We start from the raw sequence: 25,453 nt of genomic DNA on the forward strand, positions 1-25,453 counted from the left end.
TATAATGTTATTAACCAATGTTACCCCAATAAATTCAATTTAAAAAATTTGTTTTTTAATCCTATCACCCCTCCTCTGACATTATTATATTTTAATTCTACCTTGATATTTTTTAACCCCCACAAATTCAACATTGTTACTTTAGTTTGTAAGTCAATGTTTATTTAGATTTATCCATACTTTGCCATTTTCTTTATTTATCACTTCTTATAGCGCAGATCTTATTTCTGGAATTATTTCCTTCTACCAGAAGTAGTTCCCTCAAGAATTTTCCTAGTAAGGGTCCAGGTATTAAATTCTATTTTTGCTTAGCACCTTGAAGATATCAAACTGTCTTCTGGTAACTACTGTTGTTACTGATATGTCAGCTGTCATTCTAACTCCCACTCTGTTTGCTTTAGTTGCTTTTGTGATCTTTTTGAATTCAGTGTTCAGTTGACTATGACATATCTCGGTAAGGATTTATATTCTTACAACTCTGAGGTGCAATTGACTAAAATAAGCTGCCCATATTTAGCGTGTACAATTTTCATATTGTTTGACGTATGTATTTCAGGAAAAGGCAAGATAAAAAAATGGAAGCCAGCCTAAAGGATAATTAACAGACTTTCAGAACCTAGTGCCTTAGGGTTCAACAGCTGAGTGGTAGAAGGCCAAATACTCTTCTTCTGACATTACTCACCACAATTACCTTCAACACAGAAAGAACTTGTAGAATTTTTAGAATTAGAAGTTTTAAATATTTTAACTCCATCCATCATAAAAATATAATTATTTATTTATTTTAAATACTTAAAAGAAGGCCTTGGCAGAGAGAAGTTTTGAAAGATACTCCCATAATTTCCTAGTACTGTCCAACACAAGCTCTCTGACTAGCCACTGTCTTGGACATCCCCAAACACAGCATACTTGTTTGTAATTCCCAACCCTTGCTCTTATTCTTCTCTCTAAAATGCTCATTCCCTTTGTTCTCTGCCATGTTAAATCTGGGTCCAATCCCAGCTCTCCCACAGAGACTTCTTTAGTCATTCTAGCTCACGTCTCTTCCTCTGAGCTCTGTCTACGTGACATGACTAGTTGAATAATCGGATAATCTGGTACACTTGCATTATTGTTTAACAGGTTTGTGTATTCATATAACTTGTCTCCCTAGTCACTAGATATGACTTAAGGACAGGGATTCCAGGTCTGAAAGTTAACATTTTCACTTTATCCTCCACAGCACTTAGAACATGAAATAGTTCCCATAGCGTATTTAACTCTTGTTTAATTAAATTTAGTAAAAATCATCCATTGGATAAACGCATCTGAGAGTCAGTTAAATGCCACCTTTTTAATACCACAGTTTAGTTAAAGGAATTATTTAGCTGATGGGAGTTAGCCTTTTCTGTCCTGCTACTGCATAACTAACAATAACTTTCACAAAAAGATACGAGTATGTTTCCTACCTCTTAAAAGGACCCTACATATGCCTCTCCATATGACTGATGAAACTTTCATTAAAATTTGGGACGTTATAGAAGAGGATGATTACATATTGAAAATTTTAGACATAGACCACATTGATAAGGAAGAGACAAACATGGAATCTGAGATTTCAAGGAATTCAGTTTTAGTGACACCTTTTCCATGCTACCTTGAATATATTCCCATTCTCTCTCTTAATCTACTGTAAATCTAATGTATGTTAGCTGCAGAGAGCAGAAATTTCAGGCTTATTTGAGCAATATGAAAGGCCAAAGTCAGTACATTAGTCCGAATGTCACAGAACTCTAAGAGAAGGCAGGAGGCTAAGTATAAGAATATAGTAGGCAGCTACCGACTGTGTTAAACTAGGGCAGAGATCCAGTTGTTGCTATCTGAAAATGCATAGCAATTATTCTCGTTTTTCAAAAAAAAAAGGGAGATTTTAAATGTTAACTTTTAACTTAAAAATGACAATTTTTAATCCCTTTTATTCTGTTCCCCCATCTCATTCTCTACTTCACATACAATTATTCTTACGTGCAGCTTTTTGATTATGTGTGTATTGTATATACTATTTGGTGCATATTTTACTTTATGTAAATGTTACTGCATTATACATCTCATTTTCTTTTTTTTCTACATGTAACTATGTTTTTAAGATGCATCCATATTCTTTCTTGTATATTTTGTTTATTGCTTCTAAGTACTATATATTTATCAAGATATTCCTTCACCATCCACTCTCCAAATGACAGAAATCTCCAACTCCTTGCCCCCAAATAACACTGCATTTTTTAAAACACTGTGCAGGCCAAGAAATACATGTGGGTAGGTTGAATTTAGCCTTCACACTACCACTTTGTTTATAACCTCTCATCTCAACTTGTTTATAACCTCTAACACAAACCTCTTGCTCAAATACCTGGAATTTCTTATCTCCTAGCTCCAAAAAAAATAGAATAAAAGGAAAAAAGTTAAAAACAAAAAGTTTTGCAGAGTTCTGTCAGCCATCCAAGCATGAGCGATGTCATTACATGCAACCAACATGACATTTTTGTAAGAGAAAATTCTTAAACTATGAAATCAATACCTAAAGCAAGCCTACTCATCCCAGAGAAATATTGATGGATGGCAGGTATCAGCTGCACTTTGTTGCATTCTCACTCTCTAATTCACTAGGTTATTTTACACCAGCAAAGAAAAAACCAGTGTTGACACAATGGAGCTCCACCTCTATGAGTCACAGACATGCCTTTTCCAATCTTAAATTATCCCACATAGAGACTTCCTGTTTAGGAAGTAACTGAGATGAGAAGCAAAGTCGAGAAAGCACGTACAGAAATGGTAAGTTATATCTTTGAATGAAAACAAGCTTGTTTTAGAAAGGCACTAAAAATCTGATATTAAGTTGCTTTGGTTCAGAAGCCTTGCTCTTCCACACTTTAATGAATTTCCCACTGCTGTTTTGGTTTTGTTTACTTGACGTGGGTATCAGTCATCTCCACCAGACCATTTCAGAGGCAAGCCTGGACGAAGGGCAAGGAAAGGAGGGAAGGTATGGGAAAGCCATTTTTTGAGTAACTATGAGAACAAGATCCTGCAAAGTGTAACGGGGAATGACAACACTGATTAAGTAACTCCCTTGAGATCTAAAAAAGGTCCCAATTATCAAAAGATAAACCAAATCAAACATACTTGCATTCTCCACCAAAACCTTGGGCATGCGTTGACGGTTCATCATGAGTGGGAAGGGATCTCGCCCATCATTCCGTTCATGGACCTCTCGAATGTCTACTGTATCATCCATAAGATAGTAATGAATGATGTATTTCCGACATTCACCAAACAAGCTGTCTGTATCATCCCAGATTGCATAGAATCGAAGAACCTTTGAGAAACCCAATGTAGTGACTTCAATAAGAGTTTTACAAGTGGAGTGTTTAACTTAGCCACTTTGGCATTTATATATTGGATAATAATGAAAAGATTAGCTAGAAAGACTATAAAGCAATGTCAGTTGATAAAAAAAAATCACCAAAGATACAAAACATCTGAAATTATACACCAGATGTCAACAGCTGGAAAATATTAAATCATAGGCTTATAAGTTTGTGCTGAGAAAGAAGAATTCACTTTGATCCAAAATATTAGTCAGTGAAAGAAAAGATGAATTAAAAGAGCAATGGATCCTTTATACAGTGGTTTATATGAATTAGTAAAGGTATTCTATATTGAATAGCTTATATATGTGTATAATTAGTATGGGAAGAATTTTCATTTATTAATCAGTCTTTTTTTAGTTCCATCAACACACATCTTCTAGTAACAGTACAACAACACAATCTTTAAATACAAAATAATAACAGAAATATGATTGATATAAAGAATGTCCTTAAAAGAGTATGATAATGCTAGGTAAAATTTTCTGAACTAAAAGGAATTACATGTCTCAGAGGAAAAAAACAGCAAAGAAGCACTGAAGGTGATCTCTCTGTTTTCTTTTTCCCTTTAGTAAACAAAAGAGAAGACTGAAATCTCCTTCCAAACACCAGTCCACAAGGCAGAGGATAGGAAGGCTAGAACAGAGTTGGAAAATACCCAGAACATTCTGTACTCACACATTAACATAAAATTGAACAAGGAAGCATCTGCAGTGGGATTTCTGTGAAATTATTTTTTAACATTAGAAACCTACATATATGCAATAACTTTGAAATTTCCCGATAAGTCATTTAAGGTGTCCCAAAGGATTCTATGAGATTAACTCATACTTGGGAAAGAAGCAGTCAGTTGGGAATGTAAAGTGGGAAGCAGGTGTAGCTCAGGAGATGCTTTAAGATATACAAAGTTTGGTGGAACTCACAAGACTTAATTTCACAACTTTCTTTGGATCTCTAATACAAAATTTAGGCATTCCTATACATTAACTGTAGATGAAACTAGAAAAATAGCACTATCCAAATGGTTACATTATAGAGGCAGTGTTTCAAAACACACATCTACCAAAATACCTTGCTAATAAACATTGCCACATTTGGAAACCAGTAAACCTACCAAGGTGCATAAGTCACTTACTTGTTTGTCAAAGGTGAGAAACTGCTTGAGTTGATCAAAGTCCGATGGGGTGACATACTTACGAAGAGGCTGTTTCCGGAGTTCAGTGTAAGGATCCAGTACCATCTTCTCAGGTGGATTTAATTCAATTCCTTGACTTTCCAAAAATACCTAAATAGTTCAAAATTAATAATGATCATCTTTCTTGAAGCTTCGTAAAGTAAGTATTAACTGAGGGAGTAAAAATAAGTGTAACAATTTCTACGCCACTGACTAGGTTAAGCATTCGTTTGCAGCTTGAGCATGTCTTAGCAGTACTGAGCCTCCAACTGACCCAACTCTATAATGCAGATAATAACAGATAATTATCTTAAGTGTTCTATATTACAAAAGTGATAGGCAATATGATAATTTCTAATTGTGAGGTCAGGTCAATGACATCTAGTTAGATGCCCAAGCACAGAGTACATCCTAGGATTGTTTACATACACATGTCTGAAACCTAACCACGTTTCAAACAATATGTAATTCCCATCAGGTTTTGGGGCAAGCTGCACGATGGCAAAATTAAGCTGAAATCAAATTCCTAACTTTCCAATTCACTTAAAACAAGTATATGATTAAGTCTCCCCCACAAAAAAAGAACAGAAAGCATCACCACAGGTTATTTTAGACCAGAAAAATATTTCAGCAGAGTAGGAAAGACAAATCAACCGTTCAAATCTCCCCAGAAAAAGTTAAGGAAAGCATCTGAACTTGACATGATCATACATTTTATTTTGCTAATTATGAATAAACATATTTTTTAAGAATCACTATGTCTTTCAACACAACTTGACATTTCTTCTTCTTAAAAACACCACAATGAACTGTACGTTTTTTGATAATCAGAAAAGAACAATTTCATGGCATCTGTTTACACTCTGGAACTGAAAATTAACCTGAAATCTGGGCTGCTTTTGGGAATTGTGTGGTTTGCTTTTGGAGAATTCAATAGAAAATATACAGAACTCAGGGCCAAAATATTTGGCTTCTAGTATTCCTGCTAACTAGCTTGTAATCTTAGTATTTAAAGTTTTACGAGGCAGTCTCCGATATCCTTTCAATATTAAAATATTATGATCTCAACGTCCATTAAAACTACTGAGCTAGAGATAATGACTGTAAATAAAGTTTTCCTCTCCCTTGAGATGGTGTGTTATTGTAGCAGGATTATTAATTGAGGTATTTAATGGGTGGTTTACTCTTTTCTGTTGCTTTCAGCAGATAACCAGGCCCTTTGTTAACCTTACCTTAGGGATTTGGGCAGGAATGTAGAAGTTTCCTGAGGTTGACTGTTTTTCCTGTCTCTTAGATAAAGCCTAAACTCTTTGAAAAGATTATTCTAAAGTGTCCAAGAAGGAGGGGAGCGAAGGGAATGTCTTTGAGGGCAAGCAGAGAGAAAGAGGAAAATTTTCCCAGACTGGAAAACAGACCCAGGTTGGTGGATCCCAGCAGCGTGTGACTCCACATGTGCTCTTCAGGGGTGCTCTGTGCACATGTGCAGCCAGCCAGTCGGGTACATTCAGGCTCAGGCATTCAGAGTCCCAGCATCTTCACCTAGCACCAAAGCATCAGGGAGGCAGGTGCCCTTGGTCACTGGACAACCTATGGACCCTGACTGTAGGACTCCTTTAGGTCTGGGAGTGCTTCCTAGTTCCTTGATGTCTCTGTTCATGTGTCGTCTTCTCTGTGAGGCCTTCCCTGACCAGCCTTTATATGCACCAACCCCCTCTAATGCCTATCACCTTTGCTCTGCTTTAGTTCCTTCTATTGCTCTCATCAGCATCTGACATGTTATACAGTTGTTTGCTCTTTGTTTGTCTCCGCCAACCAGAATGTAATATCCTCCATGACGACAATTCTTTATACTTGGCACCTAGAACAGTGCCTGGCACACCGCAGGCACAATAAGTATTTGCTAAATAAATTACTGAATTGAAAAAACGAATGAATTCATAGGAGCTGAGTGCATGAGCATTAGGTAACATGCGAATAAAGGCACAAAATAATTCAGAAACTATCTTTGTTTCTAGAAAAAATTTTAAATTAAGACAAATTTGGAATTGATCACCTATTAACTACATTTTGGGCTAAAGAAAGGTCGGTCTCTCTCTCTCTCTCTCTCTCTCTCTCTGTCTCTCAGCTGTAGGAAAAGTTGTCAAAAATCCATACTTAAGAAACAGAGGAAGTAGGGGATTTTTGTCAATATGAAAAACATTTCCCTTTAAAAATGGTTTTGTTTCAGGAATTCTTTAGATAGTAAGTTTCCCCATAATATAGCAAGTATGATTTACAGAAAAAATATAAATTGCACAAAAAATGTTAGGCTCATATCTGCGACTAGAGGTAGTGGGTACTGTTTCCGTAAATTCAAACTTCAGATAAATTGTCCAATGCCTCTTTTGTATTTCCATTCCATCAAGGGTGCTACCTCCCCTACTCTCTTTTTGAACTGGTGTGTGAACTGGTTTCTTATCAAATGGTTCAGCTGCGATGGGAGTTTAATTTTATTTGAATGGATATGTGTTACTATCATTGTGAAAAAATGACATCACTACGTAGTGTTGGCACATATCAGCACATGTACAAATACCAAACTAACCTACCTAATAATCCACCCAGGACAGATGATCAGTGTCCTTCTCTTACCCTAATAAATGAAATGTATCCTTCCGTAAATTAGAATGACGCCTCAGACACACCACAACTTCCAAATATATGTACTATACCTGTGTGAATCTGTCACATTCGACAATGCGGAAAGTTTTGCCATAAATTGTAATGTTTATTCCTCGATTTAGATCTTTCCAATGGTAATGGTCTCCCTGGTCATTCTTGGCTAGCCGCTGGCGTTTGATTAGCTTGCCTTGAAGAATCCCAGAGTTTTCTACAACGGGCTCTATGACAGACATGCTGTCATCTTCTAAGTAATAGTAAATGTTCACTTGACGGACCCTATAATGTTCCTCCGTTGACATAGGGACATCTTCTTGGAAATAGGCATCAAATTTCAGTACCTATGACACAGAAGGAAAGGAGAAATGGCACAGTATTAGTTTCTTATCCAAAAAACATCACGTACCCTCCGGTAAAGAGAATCACTCAGAGAGATTTGAACATTTATCACTCTTATCTTCTAAATCTAACGTTGCCAAACTATGGTCCATGGGGCAAATCTCCCCCTGCAACCTGCTTTTATATACAAGCTAAGAAAGGTGTTTTTTTTGTTTGTTTTACATATTTAAATGGTTAAAAAAAGCAAGAGAATAAAATTTCACAACACATGGAAATTATATGAAATTCAAATTTCAGTATCCACAAATAATTATGTAAATAATACCTATTTGCAAATGGCTGCTTTCCTATTATAAGAGTAGAGTTGTGAGTAGTAGTAATGATAGAGACCATATGGTACTGCTGTGGTCTGAATTGTGTCTTCCTACCCCATTCATATGTTGAAGCTCTAACCCTCAGTGATTGTATTTGGAGATAGAGTCTTTACAAGGTAATTAACCTTAAATGAGGTCCGAAGGGAGGGGCTCTAATCTACTAGAACTGGTAAGTTCATAAGAAGTGAGCTAGTGTGTGTGTGTGTGTGTGTGTGTGTGTGTGTGTGTGTGTTTGTGTATGTGTGTGTGTCTCCACCCACCGAGGAAAGGCCAAGTGAGGACATAGTAAGAAGGCAGCTATTTGTAAGCCAGGAAGAGAGCCCTCACCAGAAACCAAATTGTCAGGAACCTTGGTCTTGGTCTTCCAGCCTCCAGAACTGTGAGAAAATAAATATCTATTGTTTAAGCCACTAGTCCACAGTATTTTATTATGGCAGCTCAAACAAACTAAGACAGCTGCAGAGCCTAAAATATTTTTTATTTATCTGTAAAGATACAGGTGCTTTGACGTTCATTGTAGCTTTATTTATGGGGGCCAAGACATTGAAACTACCAAAGTGTCCTTCGATAGATGATGGGATAAAGAAAATGTGGTATATATACACAATGGAATACTCTGCCATAAGAAAAGATGAAATACTGCCATTTGCAACAGCATAGGTGGATCTTGAGAGTATTATGCTAAGCAAAATAAGTCAGATAGAAAAAGTCGAGAACCATATGACTTCACACATATGTGGGATATAAAACTGAAAGCAACAAACGAACAAGACAGACAAACAAAGAAACAAAAACCCATAGACATAGACAATAGATCAGTGGTTACCAGAGGGTAAGGGGGGAGAGGGGATAGTAGAAAAGGGTAAAGGAGGTCAAATATATGGGGGTGGAAGGAGAATTGACTCTGGGTGGTGAACACACAATGTGATATACAGATGATGTAATACAGAATTGTACACTTGAAACCTATGTCATATTACTATCCATTGTCACCCCAATAAATTTTAATTAAAAAAAAATGTTTTCTACTGGCCCTACACAGAAAGTGTGCTGACCTCTGCTCTAAATACCAAACTATGTGTAGACTATTTACTAATGTGATCCTTGATGAACTGACCTTTACTAACTTCACTTCCATGTCAAAAATCCCTCTAAGAATTTCTGGAAAGAGGAAGAAATTTGGACAACACTATGACTTTTGGTTCCAAAATGAAAATGAAGGCTCAAGTCCATTTCTTTAGAAGTGGAGACCCTTGTAAATGCATACTAATGACATATTCATTCTTAGAAACTTTGTATGAGTAATACTCAAACCATCAATCCACCCTAGAATCTTTGGGTGGCATGTAAATACCTCCGCGGTGTTCAGAAACATATACAAGTATGACAGAGCAAAGCCTAGGTCCTCTGGAGAGCACCAGCATTAGTGTGAAGTCAGAATGGCATATCTATTGTACACTTAAGAAAACACTAAAAAATATTATAAAAAGCTTGACATGCTTTGAGATTTTTAAGTTTCTGCTATTCTGCTTCTATTTTTAATATGTCTTTTCAGAGAAAGTATTAGAATGGTGTTTTGGGTAGGCAAGTGTTAACCCAACCCTCTAGTAAAGACACAAATATGGCCTGATGAATGGGGAGATGAAATAATTTTATACATGAGTGCTGTTGCTTAAAAGGCATAACGTCTACTGTGGAAGAACAAGATAAAAACCAAAAGAGAATAGGCTACTGCATAGGAGAAATGTGAATATAATGGAGGCCTTAAAACTCATAACAAAAAGATGAAATGGATTAATGTAATAGAGTGTGTAAAGGAAAAATATAATGTGGTAAAAGCAAAGGACAAAAATCATTTTAAAGTAACATTTTAGATCAACTACAAAGGATTGAAATGGGGACATGATTAGTAAGTGGGAACATGATCTGTAATTCATATTTGAAATGGTCTGTATTTGAGCTGCAGATTTATAAATCCACAAAATGTTAGAGCCAGAAGTGACCAGCTATTCCAACCTCCCTCATTTTACAATGGAGGAATCTGAGACTCGTTGGTAGAGTGGCTTGCCTGAGGCCAAAGAAGTGGCTAGGGGCATAGATGGGACTCACAGCCCGAAGTTCTCTCCATATACCTCACTACTACTAGGTAACAGGTGTTATAGTGGTTCAGAAAAGGAATCTGTATTAGTTAATGTGGTCAGAGAAAGTTTACGAGTAATTGGAGGGGACAAGAGAGGATTCCAGGCATGGTGACCACAGAAGCAGAGGAAGGAAACCCAGCAGCAGTACGATGAAGGAGGAAGGTGCTAGGCATGAAGACCAGATTGAAATCCCCTAAAAGTCCAGGTCTGCAGTAATAAATTATCAGCGATGGAAAAACAAAGGAGGGTTGATTAGATTAATAGTGAGGCAGTAGGATGGAAGCCAGATGAGGCACAGAGGTGCTGGGAATACAGTGATGATTCTCATAGAAATGGAGACATTAAGGAGAAGATAATTTTGGTAGGGCAAATGGTGGGCTTGACTTTAGACTTGCTGAACTTAAATGACAGCACAAGTTAATATTGCAGGGGGCAATTTTAGATGTAGGACTGAGTTTGGGAAAGAATTCAATATTAGAGAAAAATCAGGATGACTCAAACATTTTGAGCAACTGAAAGGATGGAATTACTATCAAATCGATAGTAATTTGGGGGAAGACTGTAGAGGAGTAGACTTGGAGGATGGGAAGAAAAAATCAGGAGTTATACGTTGAACATGTTTAGTTTGAGATGTCTATTAAAGAGATATCAAATAGGCAATTACATATGCCATCTAGAATTCAGGACACAGCACATCATTGTACAAAGGACATTTCAAGACATGAGTCTGGACCAAAGGAGTGACTGTAGACAGAGAAGAAGACGAAGAGACTGAGCTCTGGGGTTTACTCATGTTCTTTTGCTGTTTCTTTGCTAAGATTGGAGGGGAGGAAAGTGCCTTTGGCAACAAGAACTTGAACTATGAACGGCAGGCAAGGAAGATACACACACACACACACACATACACACACACACACACACACACTTTACAGACTCAAATAACCAGAATCTCTTATATTCTTTTTTTTTAATTTAAGTTATTTAAAAACAAACCTTCTAGACTATGTCAGATGATCAGTACAGATGAATCCTAATCTCCTATCTTTGTGCATCTACAGTAGTGAATTATGACATGATCATTTTGTAAAACCTAAAAAACTTTTTAAAGACCAAGAAAATATTGGTCTTTTTAAAAACCAAAAATCAGCAAAAAATTAAAATAAGGTACAGTTCAGTTTTTGCTTTATATTCATTTTAGTACATTCAGAATACAGAAAGAAGTAACTGATTATGTATACATGGTATATTTGGTACTAAGCTAAGAAACTAATTATTCAATTAACTAGGGCACTAAATTATCAAGTTTTCTGGTTATCTGGGAGTTTGTTGTCTGACATAAATGGTAAGTGGTAAAATTTCTACCTATTAAAACACCCCCTGGAACTTTTTTCTGTCTCTACATTCATCTCTGATCATTTAATACGGATGTTTGTCCAATAAGCACTTACGTTTCCTCTAGCATATGATCTACACAAGTAGCTAAAACTACATGTTTTCACTATGAAATTCATGTTACCGAGAGCCAAGCTAATATGTGAGGTCTCAGGTAAAGACTACTCTGACCTCAAAAGTACTTACTTGATTGTTAATCAAAAAGGGATTTATCTACTTCCTTATTTAGAATCCAGAGTTCTGTGCTCCTCCCACAAAGAAATTACTGGGGAAAAAGTTAATATAGGGAAGCTCTTAGCAAGTAGTTAGGATAACATCAGTTTTCCCAGCAAAAACATAAGATTTTAATGTATATAGAAAGGAAGGAAAAAACAGTATTTAGACATTTTGTGTAAAAATGTATTTTTCATGGAATTTTACATGGATTGGAGGGATCCCTAGTCATCGAGCATTCTAACCTAATTTTATAGATGAAGAAACTAGATTGTGACTCCTCCAGACCCCAAAATAGTTGGTAGAAGACCCAGAATTAGAATCCAGGTCTCCTAATGCCCAGGAAGTGCTCAGAATGCCACAATAAACATGGAAATATTTGCAATTACTTCACGATTGAATGGGAAAAGACTAAATAAATGTTTTCATATCACATACAATTATGGAAAGCCTAGTCATGCTTTCTGTTATTTCTTTATTTTACTCCATTATGTGTGTGTGTTGCATGTTAAGCTTATCAATTTTCAGCACTGACACAAGAAAAGTTACTTTTATTTGTTAAGTCATAATTCATCTCATTTTTAAAACTAAGATTGAGTACCAATGACAGGAGAACTATTCCAGGTAGGGGGAACAGCATGTGCAAAGGCCCTGTAACGGGGTGGAAAAGTGCTACAAGTTCAAGAAAATGAAGACAAATAAATCTAGTGTGACTGAAACACAGTGGGTAAAAGAGAGGCCCAAGATGAGGTTGGAGAAACAGCAGGGAGGGCCAGATCCTGTAAGATTGTGAGGAACCTGTAGAGTTGGATCTTAGTCTGAACACAATGGGAAAACCATAGAGGTGTTTTAGGTCAGCATGCGGCATAATCTGATATCTATTTTTAAAAGTTAAGCCTGGCTGCTCTATGGAAAATGAATTAATAGTAATAGTGGAGATGGAACCAAATATATGGTGATGGAAGGAGAACGGACTCTGGGTGGTGAATACACAATGTGATTTATAGATGATGTAGTACAGAATTATACACCTGAAATCTATGTAACTTTACTAACAACTGTCACCCCAATAAACTTTAATTAAAAAAAATAGTGGAGATGGAATTAAATGAATGTATTAGTTATATATTTTAGACGTAGAAATGACAGTGCTTGTTAACAAGATTGGATGTGGGTTGTGAGGGCAAAGAAGAATCAAGGATGACTTTCAAGTTGCAGGACGAGAGCAGCGAGGTAGACAGTGGCAACGTTTACTGTACTGGTTAACAGAGTCTGAAGGCATTTGCCCAGAGAAAGGACATAATGTGCTTTGGGGAATAAACCAAGCACTAGACCTGTTATGAGCATAAAAACCAAGTATGAGCCTAATACAACAATTAACAATATGTTGACAGTTAACACACTGCTTGTTTGGTATGATAGTGGTAGAGGAAATGGAAGAGAGAGATACTTGACTTGGCAACTCACTGAATGTGGGGAGTGACGGGGAAGAAAAGCCAAAAATGGCTCATGTTTCAAGCTTTGATTACCTAGTGGAACCATACAGAAAGAGCATATCTATGAGACAAGATGATGGTTAGAAAAATACAGAACCAGAGGTGCCAATAGCTCATCCAGGTGAAGATATCCCTTGGCAGTTTCAAAAAAGGTCAGAATTGGAACTATTGATAGTTGTCCACACTGAGATGATAGTAGTTGAAACCAGAGAAGCGGGTGAAATCTCTCAAGAATACACAATAAAGAATGAGAACAGAACCTTGAAAATGCCTACAATCAAAAAGTGAGACAACAAAGGGAGGGCAAAGCAGGAGCACCCAGATAGAGAGAAAGAGGAAAACCAGGAGAGTGAAGAGTCATGGGAGCAAAGGAAAAGCACAATTTCAAGAAGAAAGGGAGGGCCAACAATGGCAGATACTGCAAATAGGTCGAAGAGAATGCTGGCAGAGGAAAGGAAAGGAAAAGGAAAAGGAAAAGGAAAGCAAAGCAAAGCAAAGGAAAGGAAAGGAAAGGAAAGACACCTCTCTGCTCTTAGCAAAAAAGACAACACTGGTTACTCAAGAAAAAGTGGTTTTGGGCTTGAGAAGTCAGATTGTAAGCGATCTGACAGTCAAGTGAGGAATAAAGAGCTGTTGCTTAAGAGAAGCACAAGGTAGAAAGGTTACTTTAGGAGAGGATAGTATGACCGTAGGTAAAGCATTATTCACTAGAATGTTTGAAATGGAACTAGCGTGAAAGGTAAAGATGAAAAAGATGAGAGAAAAATAACATCAGGAACACAGAGTGGGAAGTTAGCCTGGGAAGTGAAACATAGTGAGTGATGATGAAGAGAACTGTGTGGGAGCAGAGGAGCAAAGATGAGGGCACTCACAGCAGATGTCCTGGTGTTTATCACCTGGGTAAGAAATGAAAATACATTCTAAAGATGAGGGACGATACAAAGAATGTCCAAAATATGGACATGTATGTTGGCTCTTAAGTGGACCTCCGAGTAGTCCTAAAAAAATTTAAATGAATTTAACTCAGAAAAACTATAATTCCTTTATTGTGAAAAAAGATCTTAGTTTCAAAACCATGCATTTTACTACCATTATCTTATTGGAAGGATTATTTATCTAGAAATTTTGATGATCCAAGTAAAATGAATAGAACAATAAAAATATAAGTATTTTTCATGCCCACTGTCTTTTAAGAAATGAATTATGAATGATATTTTAAAAGGGTAAGTTAAGTAATGACAATTAGTACAAAAGAACACAGAAAAACAAAAAATAGGAAGCCTATTTCCTATTCAGGCATTAATTTTTTTTAAAGATTTTTTTTTATTGGTTTCAGGTGCACAAAGCAATGTAATAGGTAGACATTTATCATTCATATCCCTCACACAGTGATAACTGCCCTCCCCCATCTACTACCCCTCTGACATCACACACAGCCATTACATTTCCACTGTCTCTATTCCTAATGCTGTACAATAATGAATGTCAACTACAATTTTATATATATAAAATGGTTACAAAAAGTGGAGTACAGCATCAGGCATAATTTCTTCCTCTCTGAATTTCATTAATACTTTCTCATGACATATATGACTCTATCACTTTCTAGTTTATAACAGCTATTTGCTATTCTTTTCAATAAAAATTGAACCTACCAGGATTTATATCTTGATAAATTGTTAAATACCTATCCCACTCCTTTCTTGTATTTTCACCCTCTCCCTTATTTATTGATTTTGCAGTGCCTGTCACAGCTGTGAATAAACAAGACAAACAAGAAAAAGGTAAAGAAATACCCAATCGTATAACTGATACTATTTAGTTGGATGTGTAGGTTCAGCCTATGAATGGATATGTGAGCAGTTCCTATCAAATGAGTCAACTGAGATGAGGAAGAGGGGCTTATAGGGATTCTGGCTGAGACATTAATTGTTTTTAATTAAGTGATTATTAACATAAATGGCATAGTTGTACCACCAGACTATTTTGTATCTTCACGCCTCTAGCTTCAATAGGTATTCTTTAAAGGTTGACTAGCTGGGTAAAAATTGCATAGACATTTAACAAAAATAATAAAATGAAAAGACAAAAAACAGGCTAAGAATAAATTAATAAAGCTAACTTATAAAAATTGGTCAATAGTTCTCAGACCCAGTTATACATAAAAATCATCTGGAAATCAGAATCAATGAGGACTGGGGAAGCATCTATGTTTCTTAAAAGTCCCCCCAGTGATTCTGCTATATGTCCAGGGTTAGGATTATCGTACCTTAGTGAAAAGAGGAAGTTCACTGACAAGGAAAATCAAGGATGATGTCAACAGATGGAAATAATGTTAACTCACATTACAAAAGCATAAGGGTAAATAAGACACAAACAAATATGTTCTACTACACTTTGGTTATGTTAATGCCAAACCTAAAATGTTCCCTGAAAAACAAAAACTTATAGAGACAGCCTGGAGAAAACTGACAATAGATGGAGTTGTCATTATGACATTTTGCATTTCATAGAGATTAAGGATTTGTCATCTTTATAGAATATATATATATACAAAGAAAACACACAGCAGCTAAACATAGAGCAGTATGAACTCAAGAATTCAGAATTCATCCAACTTTTATTTAACTGTATTTGGAAAATATTTCAGTGAAGTCTACAGGGAATTATTTTCTGTAATCGGCTTCCTGACTAAAGAAAGGCTCTTTCAATCCTGAGTTCAGCTGTCTATGACTAAGGGTTGAGGCATTTGAACAATTTTCTCCTCCGAGCACTCTGGAAAACCTGTGGTTTATTGTTGACCTTTCTGGAAACAGTTGGCTCTCAGAAACTTGAATGCAAGGGGTATCGTAAAATCCCAGATGATACCTTTTTGTCAAAAGCGACATGCGCAGGAATAAAACTTGCAGGTGGGGTCTGCTTAGGCTCGCCATAAGTTAGAACTGGTGTCTTGTTGGCCAACTCATCCAGGTCAGCCTGGGACAACTGGTTGAACTGGAGCCGGGTCCCACCTATCCCAACTGTGGGACGTCGAGCAATTGCGTAGCCATTCCTGTAGCTCAGAGTCTGGCTTCTATGAAATGCTGTTTTCTGGAAAAAAAAGAAAGAAAAAAAAGAAAAGAAATGTATCATTAATAAATTTTTTTACGTAAAAGAGCTAACTTTCAAAAATACAACTTAAACCTTTGCTTATAAACATCACAAACCTTATTATCAAAGTTTAGCTATATTAGAAGGTTCTTGTATTTTAAGCTAAAACATCTGGCCATGAAAAGAAGAGGAAAGCATCACCCTGTCCTTAAAACTTAAAGCCCTGCTTCAGTACACTTAATTAACAACCAGCTCATTTTTCATACTAGTTTTAGTGTATTAAAATCTTAATTTTTCACTAGTTTTCCCATGTTTTTTGTCTTATCTGGTAGTCATAAACCATGGAACCTAGAAGATCTGGTTCTGTGAAATCAATTTTTACCTGAAATGAAAGACCCTTCTTGTTATAATGACACTTACATTGTACATGTTACAATATAACACGTTACAAATACATTCACACATCTTTTTGGAAAGAAAATAGATGTTATATATTTAAAGTCTTGATCTCAGCAATTCTACCTCGATCCTTTATTTTAAGGCTATAATCCAAAATTATGGGAAAGAACGCTATACCTAAAGCTGACCATTATAATTATAATAGTTAATTACAATAGTAAAAATATTAGAAACAATAAAAAAGACAAACATATGAGTAAATGATGGAAAACTCACGTAGTGGATATTATGCAGCCATTAAAATATTGGTTTTAAAGACCATGTGGCAATCTGGGGGAAATGTTTGATTTAATAAGCCCCAAAAAGCAACATATAAAATTATATGTGTACTAAAATTCCAAGCATGCAAACATGTGCCTGAAGAGAGAATGGATTTGGAGAATGTTCTCTGTCTGAATTATACATTTCTGATTTATGCTCATTTTTTACATAATGAAGACATTTTTATTAGTAATTAGAAAAAAACAAAAGATTAAATAAAAAACAAAAAAGTATAAGGGAACTATTTTGGGAGGCAGAGAAGACCAAATGACAGCATAGGAGACCCCAGTCTCCCCAGTCCTTTGCAAAGGTCAATTATTAGGTATCCACGAACAAAAACAGCTCTGGAAGAGCACTAGAGTCCACTTAGGAGGTTTCAGCAATACAGTGGAACAACAAAAAATATCTAACACTAATCGCTCAAGAGAAGGAAGGCAACTTCATTTTACCTGTATCATCCCATCCCCCAAGCTGGAATTGTTCAGCTCCAAGAGGGAACTTCCCAGCTAGAAAGAGTTGCCTCCGCCAGGAAAGGAAGAGACGGTGAACAACCAGTTTCTCTAGTCTGGGGGCACTACAGGAAAGTCTCTCTTCAGTTTCACCCCACCCAGACCAGCAAAGCTGAAGTGTATAAAGCCAGCTAGTAACAAGGAAGGAAAGCAGGGGCTTCTGGCAGCAGCCACTCAGTGGAAGTGACTAAGGTTCACGGAGACTTGCTCAGTGGACAAACCCAGCAGATTTTGCCACTTGCACGAAGCCAAGAGCAAGTAGAGCCGCAGAAGCTGCAGTGTACCCCCTGCAGATTTCACCAGCTTCCACCCCCACAGGTATTCATGTTTGCTGACACCAGCCACCTGAGTCCCCACTCTCTCTTTCCCTTGTTCCTGCTGGAGGTCAGGAAATATACCAGCAGCCAGCTCAGGCTTCTGCAGCTGCTCACGTACAAGATGCCAGCACAGACTCACCATGCCGGCTGGCCCCCACTGCTGGGCATGAGCTTGGAGTGAATCCCTTCAGCTGTGCACCTGCATGTAGCCGGCCTGACCCCGACCACAGGCCTCCACTGCATTGTGCATGCCTGGGGGAGAGTGTGCACGCTTGAGAAGGTGTGCCATGAGACAGCACTCTGACGACCAGGACACCTCTAGCTGTCAGGGAGCCCATAGTTGGCCCAGGCACTTGCTCTGGCCCCCACCACTACGTGTGTGTCTGCAAACAGCCCCTGCCACTACATAGCCACCTATAGCTGGCCCCCTGCAGCTGAGTATGTGCACATCACGGGCTCTGGCCACCACTGCTGTTTGCCCTGGTTCCTAGCCACTGGACCTGGAAGTGCTATTGAAGATCCCAAAAGCCCTTGCAGCCACTGCAGACCCCCTGCAGTGCTTGCCAAGGACGATAGTTTTCAATGCTGTAGACTCCAGTGGCCTGAGCCAAAGAGACATCATGCCCCTGCCAAACCCAGTGCTGCCACAGACCTCCGCACCTGGTGCCCTGCACCACTAGACCCAGGAGCACAGCATACTTCAGTAACCCTCACCTGCAGGTGAAACTCTACCCTTCCTAAAATCAGTCCATAAAATCTAGAAAAAATGACTGCTTCTTCAAATGTGAAGCCAACTATGGAAGACTACAGGGGTCATGAAGAATCAGGGAAACATGACTCCACCAAAAGAATGCAGTAACCTTATAGTAACTGACCCCAAAGAAATCAGGAACCAGGAATTGCCTGTTTAAAACAAATTCAAAATAATTGTCCTAAAGATATCAAAGAGCTACAAGAGAACATACATAAACAATTTAATGATATCAGGAAAACAATACAAGAACAAAATGAGAAGTTCAACAGATAGAAAACATTTAAAAGAACCAAACAAAAATTTTGGAGCTGAAGAATAGTCATTGAACTGAAGAATTCAACAGTAGCTTTAACAGAAGATTTGAACAGGCAGAAGAAAGAATCTGTGAGCTGGAAGACAAATCAATTAAAATTATCTAATCAGAGGAGAAAAAAAAAGAAAAAAAAAAGAAAAGAAAATGAAGAAAGCCTATGGGACTTACAGAACACCAACAAGAGAAATAATGTATGTATCATTAGAGTCCCAGAAGGATAAGAAAAGGAGAAAGGGGTAGAATGTTTATTTAAAGAAATAATGTGGAGGAGGGTGGGAGAAAAGGAAAAAGGGGTCAAACATATCGTGATAGAAGGAGAACTGACTCTAGGTGGTGACCACACAACACAATATATAGAAATATACATTTGAAACCTATATAATTTTACTAACCAATGTCACCCCAATAATTTAATTTTTAAAAAGAAAGAAATAATGGCTGAGAACTTCCCAAATGTGGGGAGAGAGTTGGGTATACAAGTTTATGAAGGTAATAGGTTGCTCCAAAATTTCCATCTGAAATGATCTTCTCCAAGACACATAATAAAACTGTCTAAAATCAAAGACAGAGAAAAATTTTAAAACAGTTAAAGAAAAAATATCTTCTCATAGAAGGGAACCTCCATAAGTCTATCAGCAGATTTCTCAGCAAAGATCTTGTAGGCCAGGAGTAAAATGAAATGATATGTTCAAAGTGCTGAAAGAAAGCAACTGCCAACCAAGAATATTTTACCCAGAAAAGTTGTGCTTCAGAAATAAAGCTGAGATAAAATTTTTCCCTAATGAACAAAAGAGGTAACTTATTATCACTAAACTTGACTTATGAGAAATGCTTAAATAAATTCTTCAAGCTGAAACAAAAAGGCATTAATTAGTAACATGAAAGCAGATAACACACAGGTAAAGTAAGCATATAGAATACCCTAATATTATAATATGGTGAGGTGTTAACTACTTAACTCTAGTATAAAGGTTAAAGGACAAAAGTATTAAAAACAGCTATAGCTTCAACTATTTGTTAATGGATACACACTATGCAAAGATGTAAATGGTGACGTCGAAAAACACAAAGGGAAGGGAATAAAAGGGCAAAGTTTTGGATGTGATCAAAGATGAATTGTTATCAGTGTAAAACAGAATGTTATGTATATGTTTATGTTTTATGTAAGCCTCATGGTAACCACAAAGCAAAAAACCTACAGTAGATTCACAAAAGATAAAGAGAAGGGAATCAAAACATACCACTGGAAAATTATCAATTCACAAAGGAAGGCAGCAAGGGAGGAAGAAACAAACAAGGGTACATGCACAAAATAGCCAGAAAACAATAAGATTAAGTCCTTTCCTAGCAACAATTACTCTAAATGTAAAAGGATTGGTATCTCCAATCAAAAGGCAAGCCCACAAGACCCAACCATATGCTGCCTACATGGGACTCATTTCAGCTTTAAGGACACACATAGGCTGAAGGTGAAGGGATGGAAAAAGTTATTCCCATGCAGATGGAAAGCAAAAGAGAGCAGGGGTAGCTGTACTTATATCAGATAAAATAGATTTTAAGCCAAAAATGGTAATGAGAAACAAAGTTGGTCATTATATAGTGATAAGGGGGTCAATTCACCAAAAAGATATAAACAACTGTAAATACATATACACCCAACATCAGAGAATATTAAGAAAATATTAAGAAATACTAAAATATTAAGAAAAATATTAAACACTAAAATATTAAGAAAAATACTAACAGACCTGAAGAAAGAAATACACACACACAAAAACCAAACCAGTAATAGTAGTGGATTTTAATCTCTATTTTCAACAATGGATGTTATGTTATCAGTCAGATTGAAAATCAACAAGGAAGCATTGGATTGGAATTATACTTTGCACTGGATTTGAGCTATACTTTATCTCGAATTAACTGAACAGATAAATGCAGAACAATCCATCCAACAGCAGCAGAATACATTCTTCTTAAGTCCACATAGAACAGTCTGCAGACTAGATCACATGATAGGTCACAAAACAAGTCTCAGCAGATTCAAATTATACCAAGTATCTTTCCTGACCACAATGATGTGAAATAATAGGAAGATGATTAAAATATGCCACCTGCAAAAAGGCCTTTTTGACAATAGGTGAAACTTACACACTGATAGGTATTAAATGACAGTAAATAATTATTTTAATTATTTCAGCTCTGATACAGTGTTGTGGTTATATTTTTAAAATATGCTGGATAAGGGTTTTCTTGTTGGCTATTGTGTCCTTGGTGGTTTGTGCTAAGGATGCTCTATTTCCTGATAGTTTTAAAGTCAAGACTATTATGAAATCCTCCTGACTCATATGCCAGCACTGAGGTCGATGGAGTACATTACATGACTCCAGAAGACTTTGTCCAGCACTATCTTGGACTGTATAATGATCCGAATAGCAATCCAAAGATAGTGCAGCTCTTGGCAGGAGTAGCTCATCAAACCAAGGATGGGTTGATCTCCTACCAAGAGTTTTCGGCATTTGAATCTGTTTTATGTGCTCCAGATTCCATGTTCATAGTGGCTTTCCAAATGTTTGACAAGAGTAGAAATGGAGAGGTGACATTTAGAGGAGTTCTCTGGCCACACCATTGGTATAGCAGCTCCTTCCAGGCTCATTCATCGAACAGGCATGGCGGCAGTCTTGGAGAAGAGTGCCAGCCCTGGTCAGACTTCTAAATTTGTCTACCCAGTCTATGCTTGTTGAAGTACAGTCATTTGTGAGTTGACTTTTATAAATATATCGAAGACATTTTTGTAGACTATTATTCATCATCACATCCCTTTTAACTGGGACTGAATTTATCTGACTGCATTTTGGGCATAATTGAAAGAAGCATCTTAACTACACAGAATTCACACAGTTTCTCCAAGAGTTACAATTGGACCATGCAAAACAAGCTTTTGTACTGAAAGACAAAAGTAACACTGGCATGATTTCTGGTCTGGCTTTCAGTGACATCATGGTTACCATTTGGTCTCACATGCTTACTCCCTTTGTGGAGGAGAACTTAGTTTCAGCAGCTGGAGGAAGTATCTCACATCAGGTTAGCTTCTCCTACTCCAATGCATTTAACTCCTTACTGAATAACCTGGAGCTTGTTATTGGCACAAGAAAAAATGCTGAAGTTACAAATGAAGAATTTTCCCAGAGAGCCATATGCTATGGAGAAGTCACCCACTAGAAACTGATATCTTATACCAGTTTGCAAAGTTATATAATGCTACAAAGTGCTTGACTTTGGCAGATATTGAGAGAGTAGCTCCATTGCCTGATGCGGCCTTACCTTACTACCTGGCAGAACTTGAGAGACAGCAATCTCATGGTTTAGGCAGGCCGATCTGGCTCCAGATGGCCGACTCTGCTTACGGATTCACTCTCAGCTCAGTTGCTGGGGCTGTGGGAGCCACTGCCATATATCCCATAGATCTGGTGAAGACGAGCATGCAAAACCAGGGTGCACTGGCTCTATTGTGGGGGAGCTGATGTACAAAAACAGCTTCGACTGTTTTAAGGAAGTCTTGTTTTAAGGAGGGCTTCTTTGGACTACCAGGGTCTGATACCACAACTTATAGGGGTTGCTCCAGAAAAGGCTATTATTAAACTCACTGTTAATGATTTTGTTTGGGACGAATTTACGAGAATGGACAGTTCCATTCCACTTTTCACAGAAGTCCTTGCTGGAGGTTGTGCTGGTGCTTCTCAGGTCATCTTTACCAACCCACTGGAGATAGTAAAGATTTGCCTGCAGGTAGTTGGAGAGATCCCTACAGGACCCAGTGTCAGTGCCCTGAGTGTGCTCTGGGATTTGGGACTTTTTGGTTTGTAAAAGGGTATCAAAGTGTATTTCTTCCGAGACATTCCCTTTCCTGCAATCTATTTTCCTATTTATGCTCATTGCAAACTATTTCTGGCTGATGAAAACACACACGTGGGAGGTTTCAATCTCTTTGCAGCTGGAGCCATGGCAGGTGTGCCTGCCACTTCTCTGGTGACCCGTGGTGATGACATCAAGACAAGATTGCAAGTGGCTGCCCATGCTATGCTGGCCAGATGACATACAGTGGTGTCATCAACTGTTTCAGGAAGATACTCCAAGAAGAAGCGCCCTTTGCATTTTGGAAAGGGACTGCAGCTCGAGTGTTTTGATCCTCTGCCCAGTTTGGTGTTACCCTGGTCCCCTATGAATTCCTCCAGGAGTGGTTTTACATTGATTTTGGAGGCCTCAAACCCTCTGGCTCGGAACCAACACCTAAATCACGCATCGCAGACCTTCTTCCTGTCAATCCCTATCACATCGGTGGATACAAACTCGTCACAGCCCCTTTTGTTGACATTGAAGACAAGTCTGGCCTTTAGATCCCTAAATTTAAATCTCCTAGTTCCCTGTCATTCAGTCAAAGGCAGCGACAGCAGCTCAGGAATGAGACGACCTTGAGTGTGGCCAAACGGCACCCTGGAGAGGCCTAGGAGAACAGCCCTGTTGTGTGCAGTCAGCTGCATGGTGCTGACTGAGCTGGGGGAGCCAAGCTATTCTTTCTATGACATATACATATATTTGTTTATAAAGTAATCACTTGCCCAGGAAAAAACCAATGCAGTTTCAAGCTTCAGTCTTATATGTTGAGATGTTGTCTAAGCCGTGGCTTGAATTAGTGTTCTGGCCTGCTGTGCACAGCTTGCACTTACAGCGACTGTACACATTGTACATCTTTGTACAGAGGCATCTTGGTACCTCAGTCCAGCAAATCACATTTATAGAATGTAATGCAGTTCTGAGTGGCTTGAATGTATAGAATGTTTTGAAAGTGTTTTATTAAGAATCACAAGAAAATAAATGTATTACATGAAAAATAAATAAATAAATAAAATATGGTGGTTAAGAACTTGGGCAAAATGTTGATAATTTTGAAGCTAGCCAATAAGTACATTAGGTTCATTATACTATTCTCTCTATTTTTGTGTGTGTTTGAAATTTTCTGTAATAAGAAAAAGTTTTTAAAAAAGAACAGGAAAAAAGCTGAAAATTCACAAATATGTGGAAATTACACAAAACACTCCTGAATAACCAATGGGTCAAAGAAGAAATCAAAAGGGAAATCAAAAAATACCTTAAAACCAACAAAAATGGAAGCACAATGTATGAAAACCTATGGGATGCTGCAAAAGCAGTTCTAAGAGGGAATTTTTATAGTGAGAAATGCATGCATTAAGAAAGATCTACACGTATGGTGTCAGATGGTACTAGACTTAGCAGGGTGATTACTTTATAAGATATATAAATGTCTAATCACTATGTTGTACACGTGAAACTAATATAATATTGTATGCCAACTGTAATTGAAAAATAAATTTTAAAAAATTGTTAAAAAGAAACGAGAAAGAGCTCAAATAAACTACCTCACTTTACACCTCAAGGAACTAGAAAGAGAAGAACTAAGCACACAGTTAGCAGAAGGAAGGAAATAAAGATAAGAGCAGAAATAAACGAAATAGAGATTAGAAAACGATAGAAAAGATCAACAAAACTAAGAGGCCATTTTTTAAAAGAAAAACAAAATTGGCAAACTTTTTAGGTAAAGTAAGAAAGAAAAAAAAGAATTTGAATAAATAAAAACAGAAATGAAACATTACAACTGATACCACAGCAATACAAAGGATCATGAGAAACTATTATTAACAGGTATATAATCCACAAAATAGGATTACTAAGAAATGGATAAATTCCTAGAAACATACAACCTACCAAGACTGAATCATCAAGAAACAGAAAATCTGAATAAACCATTAATAAATCAATAAATCAGTAATCAAAAATCAACCAACAAGAAAAGCTCAGATGTTTTCACTGGTGAATTTTACCAGTGAATTACCAGTGAATTAATGCAAATCCTTTTCAAACTCTTCCAAAAAATAGAAGAAGAAGGAACACTCCCAAACTCATTTGACAAGGCCAGCATTACCCTGATACCAAAATCAGGCAAGGATACTACAAGAAAAGAAAATTACAGACCAACATCCCTAATGAAAAATGATGCAAAAATTATCAACAAAATATTAGCAAACTAAACTCAACAGCTTATTAAAAGGTTCATACACCATGATTGAGTGGGACTTACCCCTGAAATGCAAGGATAGTTCAACATAGGAAAAGCAATAATTGTGATACACCACATTAATAGAATGAAAGATAAAAATCATATGATCATCTCAATAGATGGAGAAAAAGCAATACAACGTCCATTCAGATAAAAACTCTCAACAAATTGAGTACAGAAGGTCATACTCCCTCAACAGAGTAAAGGCCATATATGACAAGCCATAGCTAACATCATACTCAATGGTGAACGGTTGACAGCTTTTCCTCTAAGATCAGGAACAAGACAAGGATGCCCACTTGTACCATTCCTATTCAACATAGTTCTGGAAGTCTAACCAGAGCAATCAGGCTAGGAAAAAGACATAAAAGGGCATCCAAATAAGAAAGGAAGAAGTAAAATTCTCTTTGTTTGCAGATGATA

The 25,453-nt window shown here is 37.2% G+C and overlaps 1 protein-coding gene and 1 pseudogene across 1 annotated transcript in view; one reads left to right on the forward strand and one right to left on the reverse strand.

Moving 5' to 3' along the window:
- EFHC1 (EF-hand domain containing 1) overlaps window positions 1-25,453 on the reverse strand; it is a 60,247-nt gene that overhangs the window by 31,673 nt on the left and 3,121 nt on the right. Inside the window, exons 2-5 of the mRNA XM_019734752.3 lie at window positions 16,063-16,284; window positions 7,293-7,580; window positions 4,543-4,692; window positions 3,163-3,355 (exon numbers count right to left, since the gene is read on the reverse strand). Coding sequence (XP_019590311.2) covers window positions 3,163-3,355; window positions 4,543-4,692; window positions 7,293-7,580; window positions 16,063-16,284 — 853 coding nt within the window. The remainder of the gene's footprint in view (window positions 1-3,162; window positions 3,356-4,542; window positions 4,693-7,292; window positions 7,581-16,062; window positions 16,285-25,453) is intronic.
- Window positions 18,597-25,223, forward strand: LOC109448862 (electrogenic aspartate/glutamate antiporter SLC25A12, mitochondrial pseudogene; annotated as a pseudogene).

Source organism: Rhinolophus sinicus, chromosome 2 (genome assembly GCF_057876585.1).
Source record: "Rhinolophus sinicus isolate RSI-liver-muscle chromosome 2, RSI-T2T, whole genome shotgun sequence".
In the NCBI taxonomy this organism is placed as follows: Eukaryota; Metazoa; Chordata; class Mammalia; order Chiroptera; family Rhinolophidae; genus Rhinolophus; species Rhinolophus sinicus.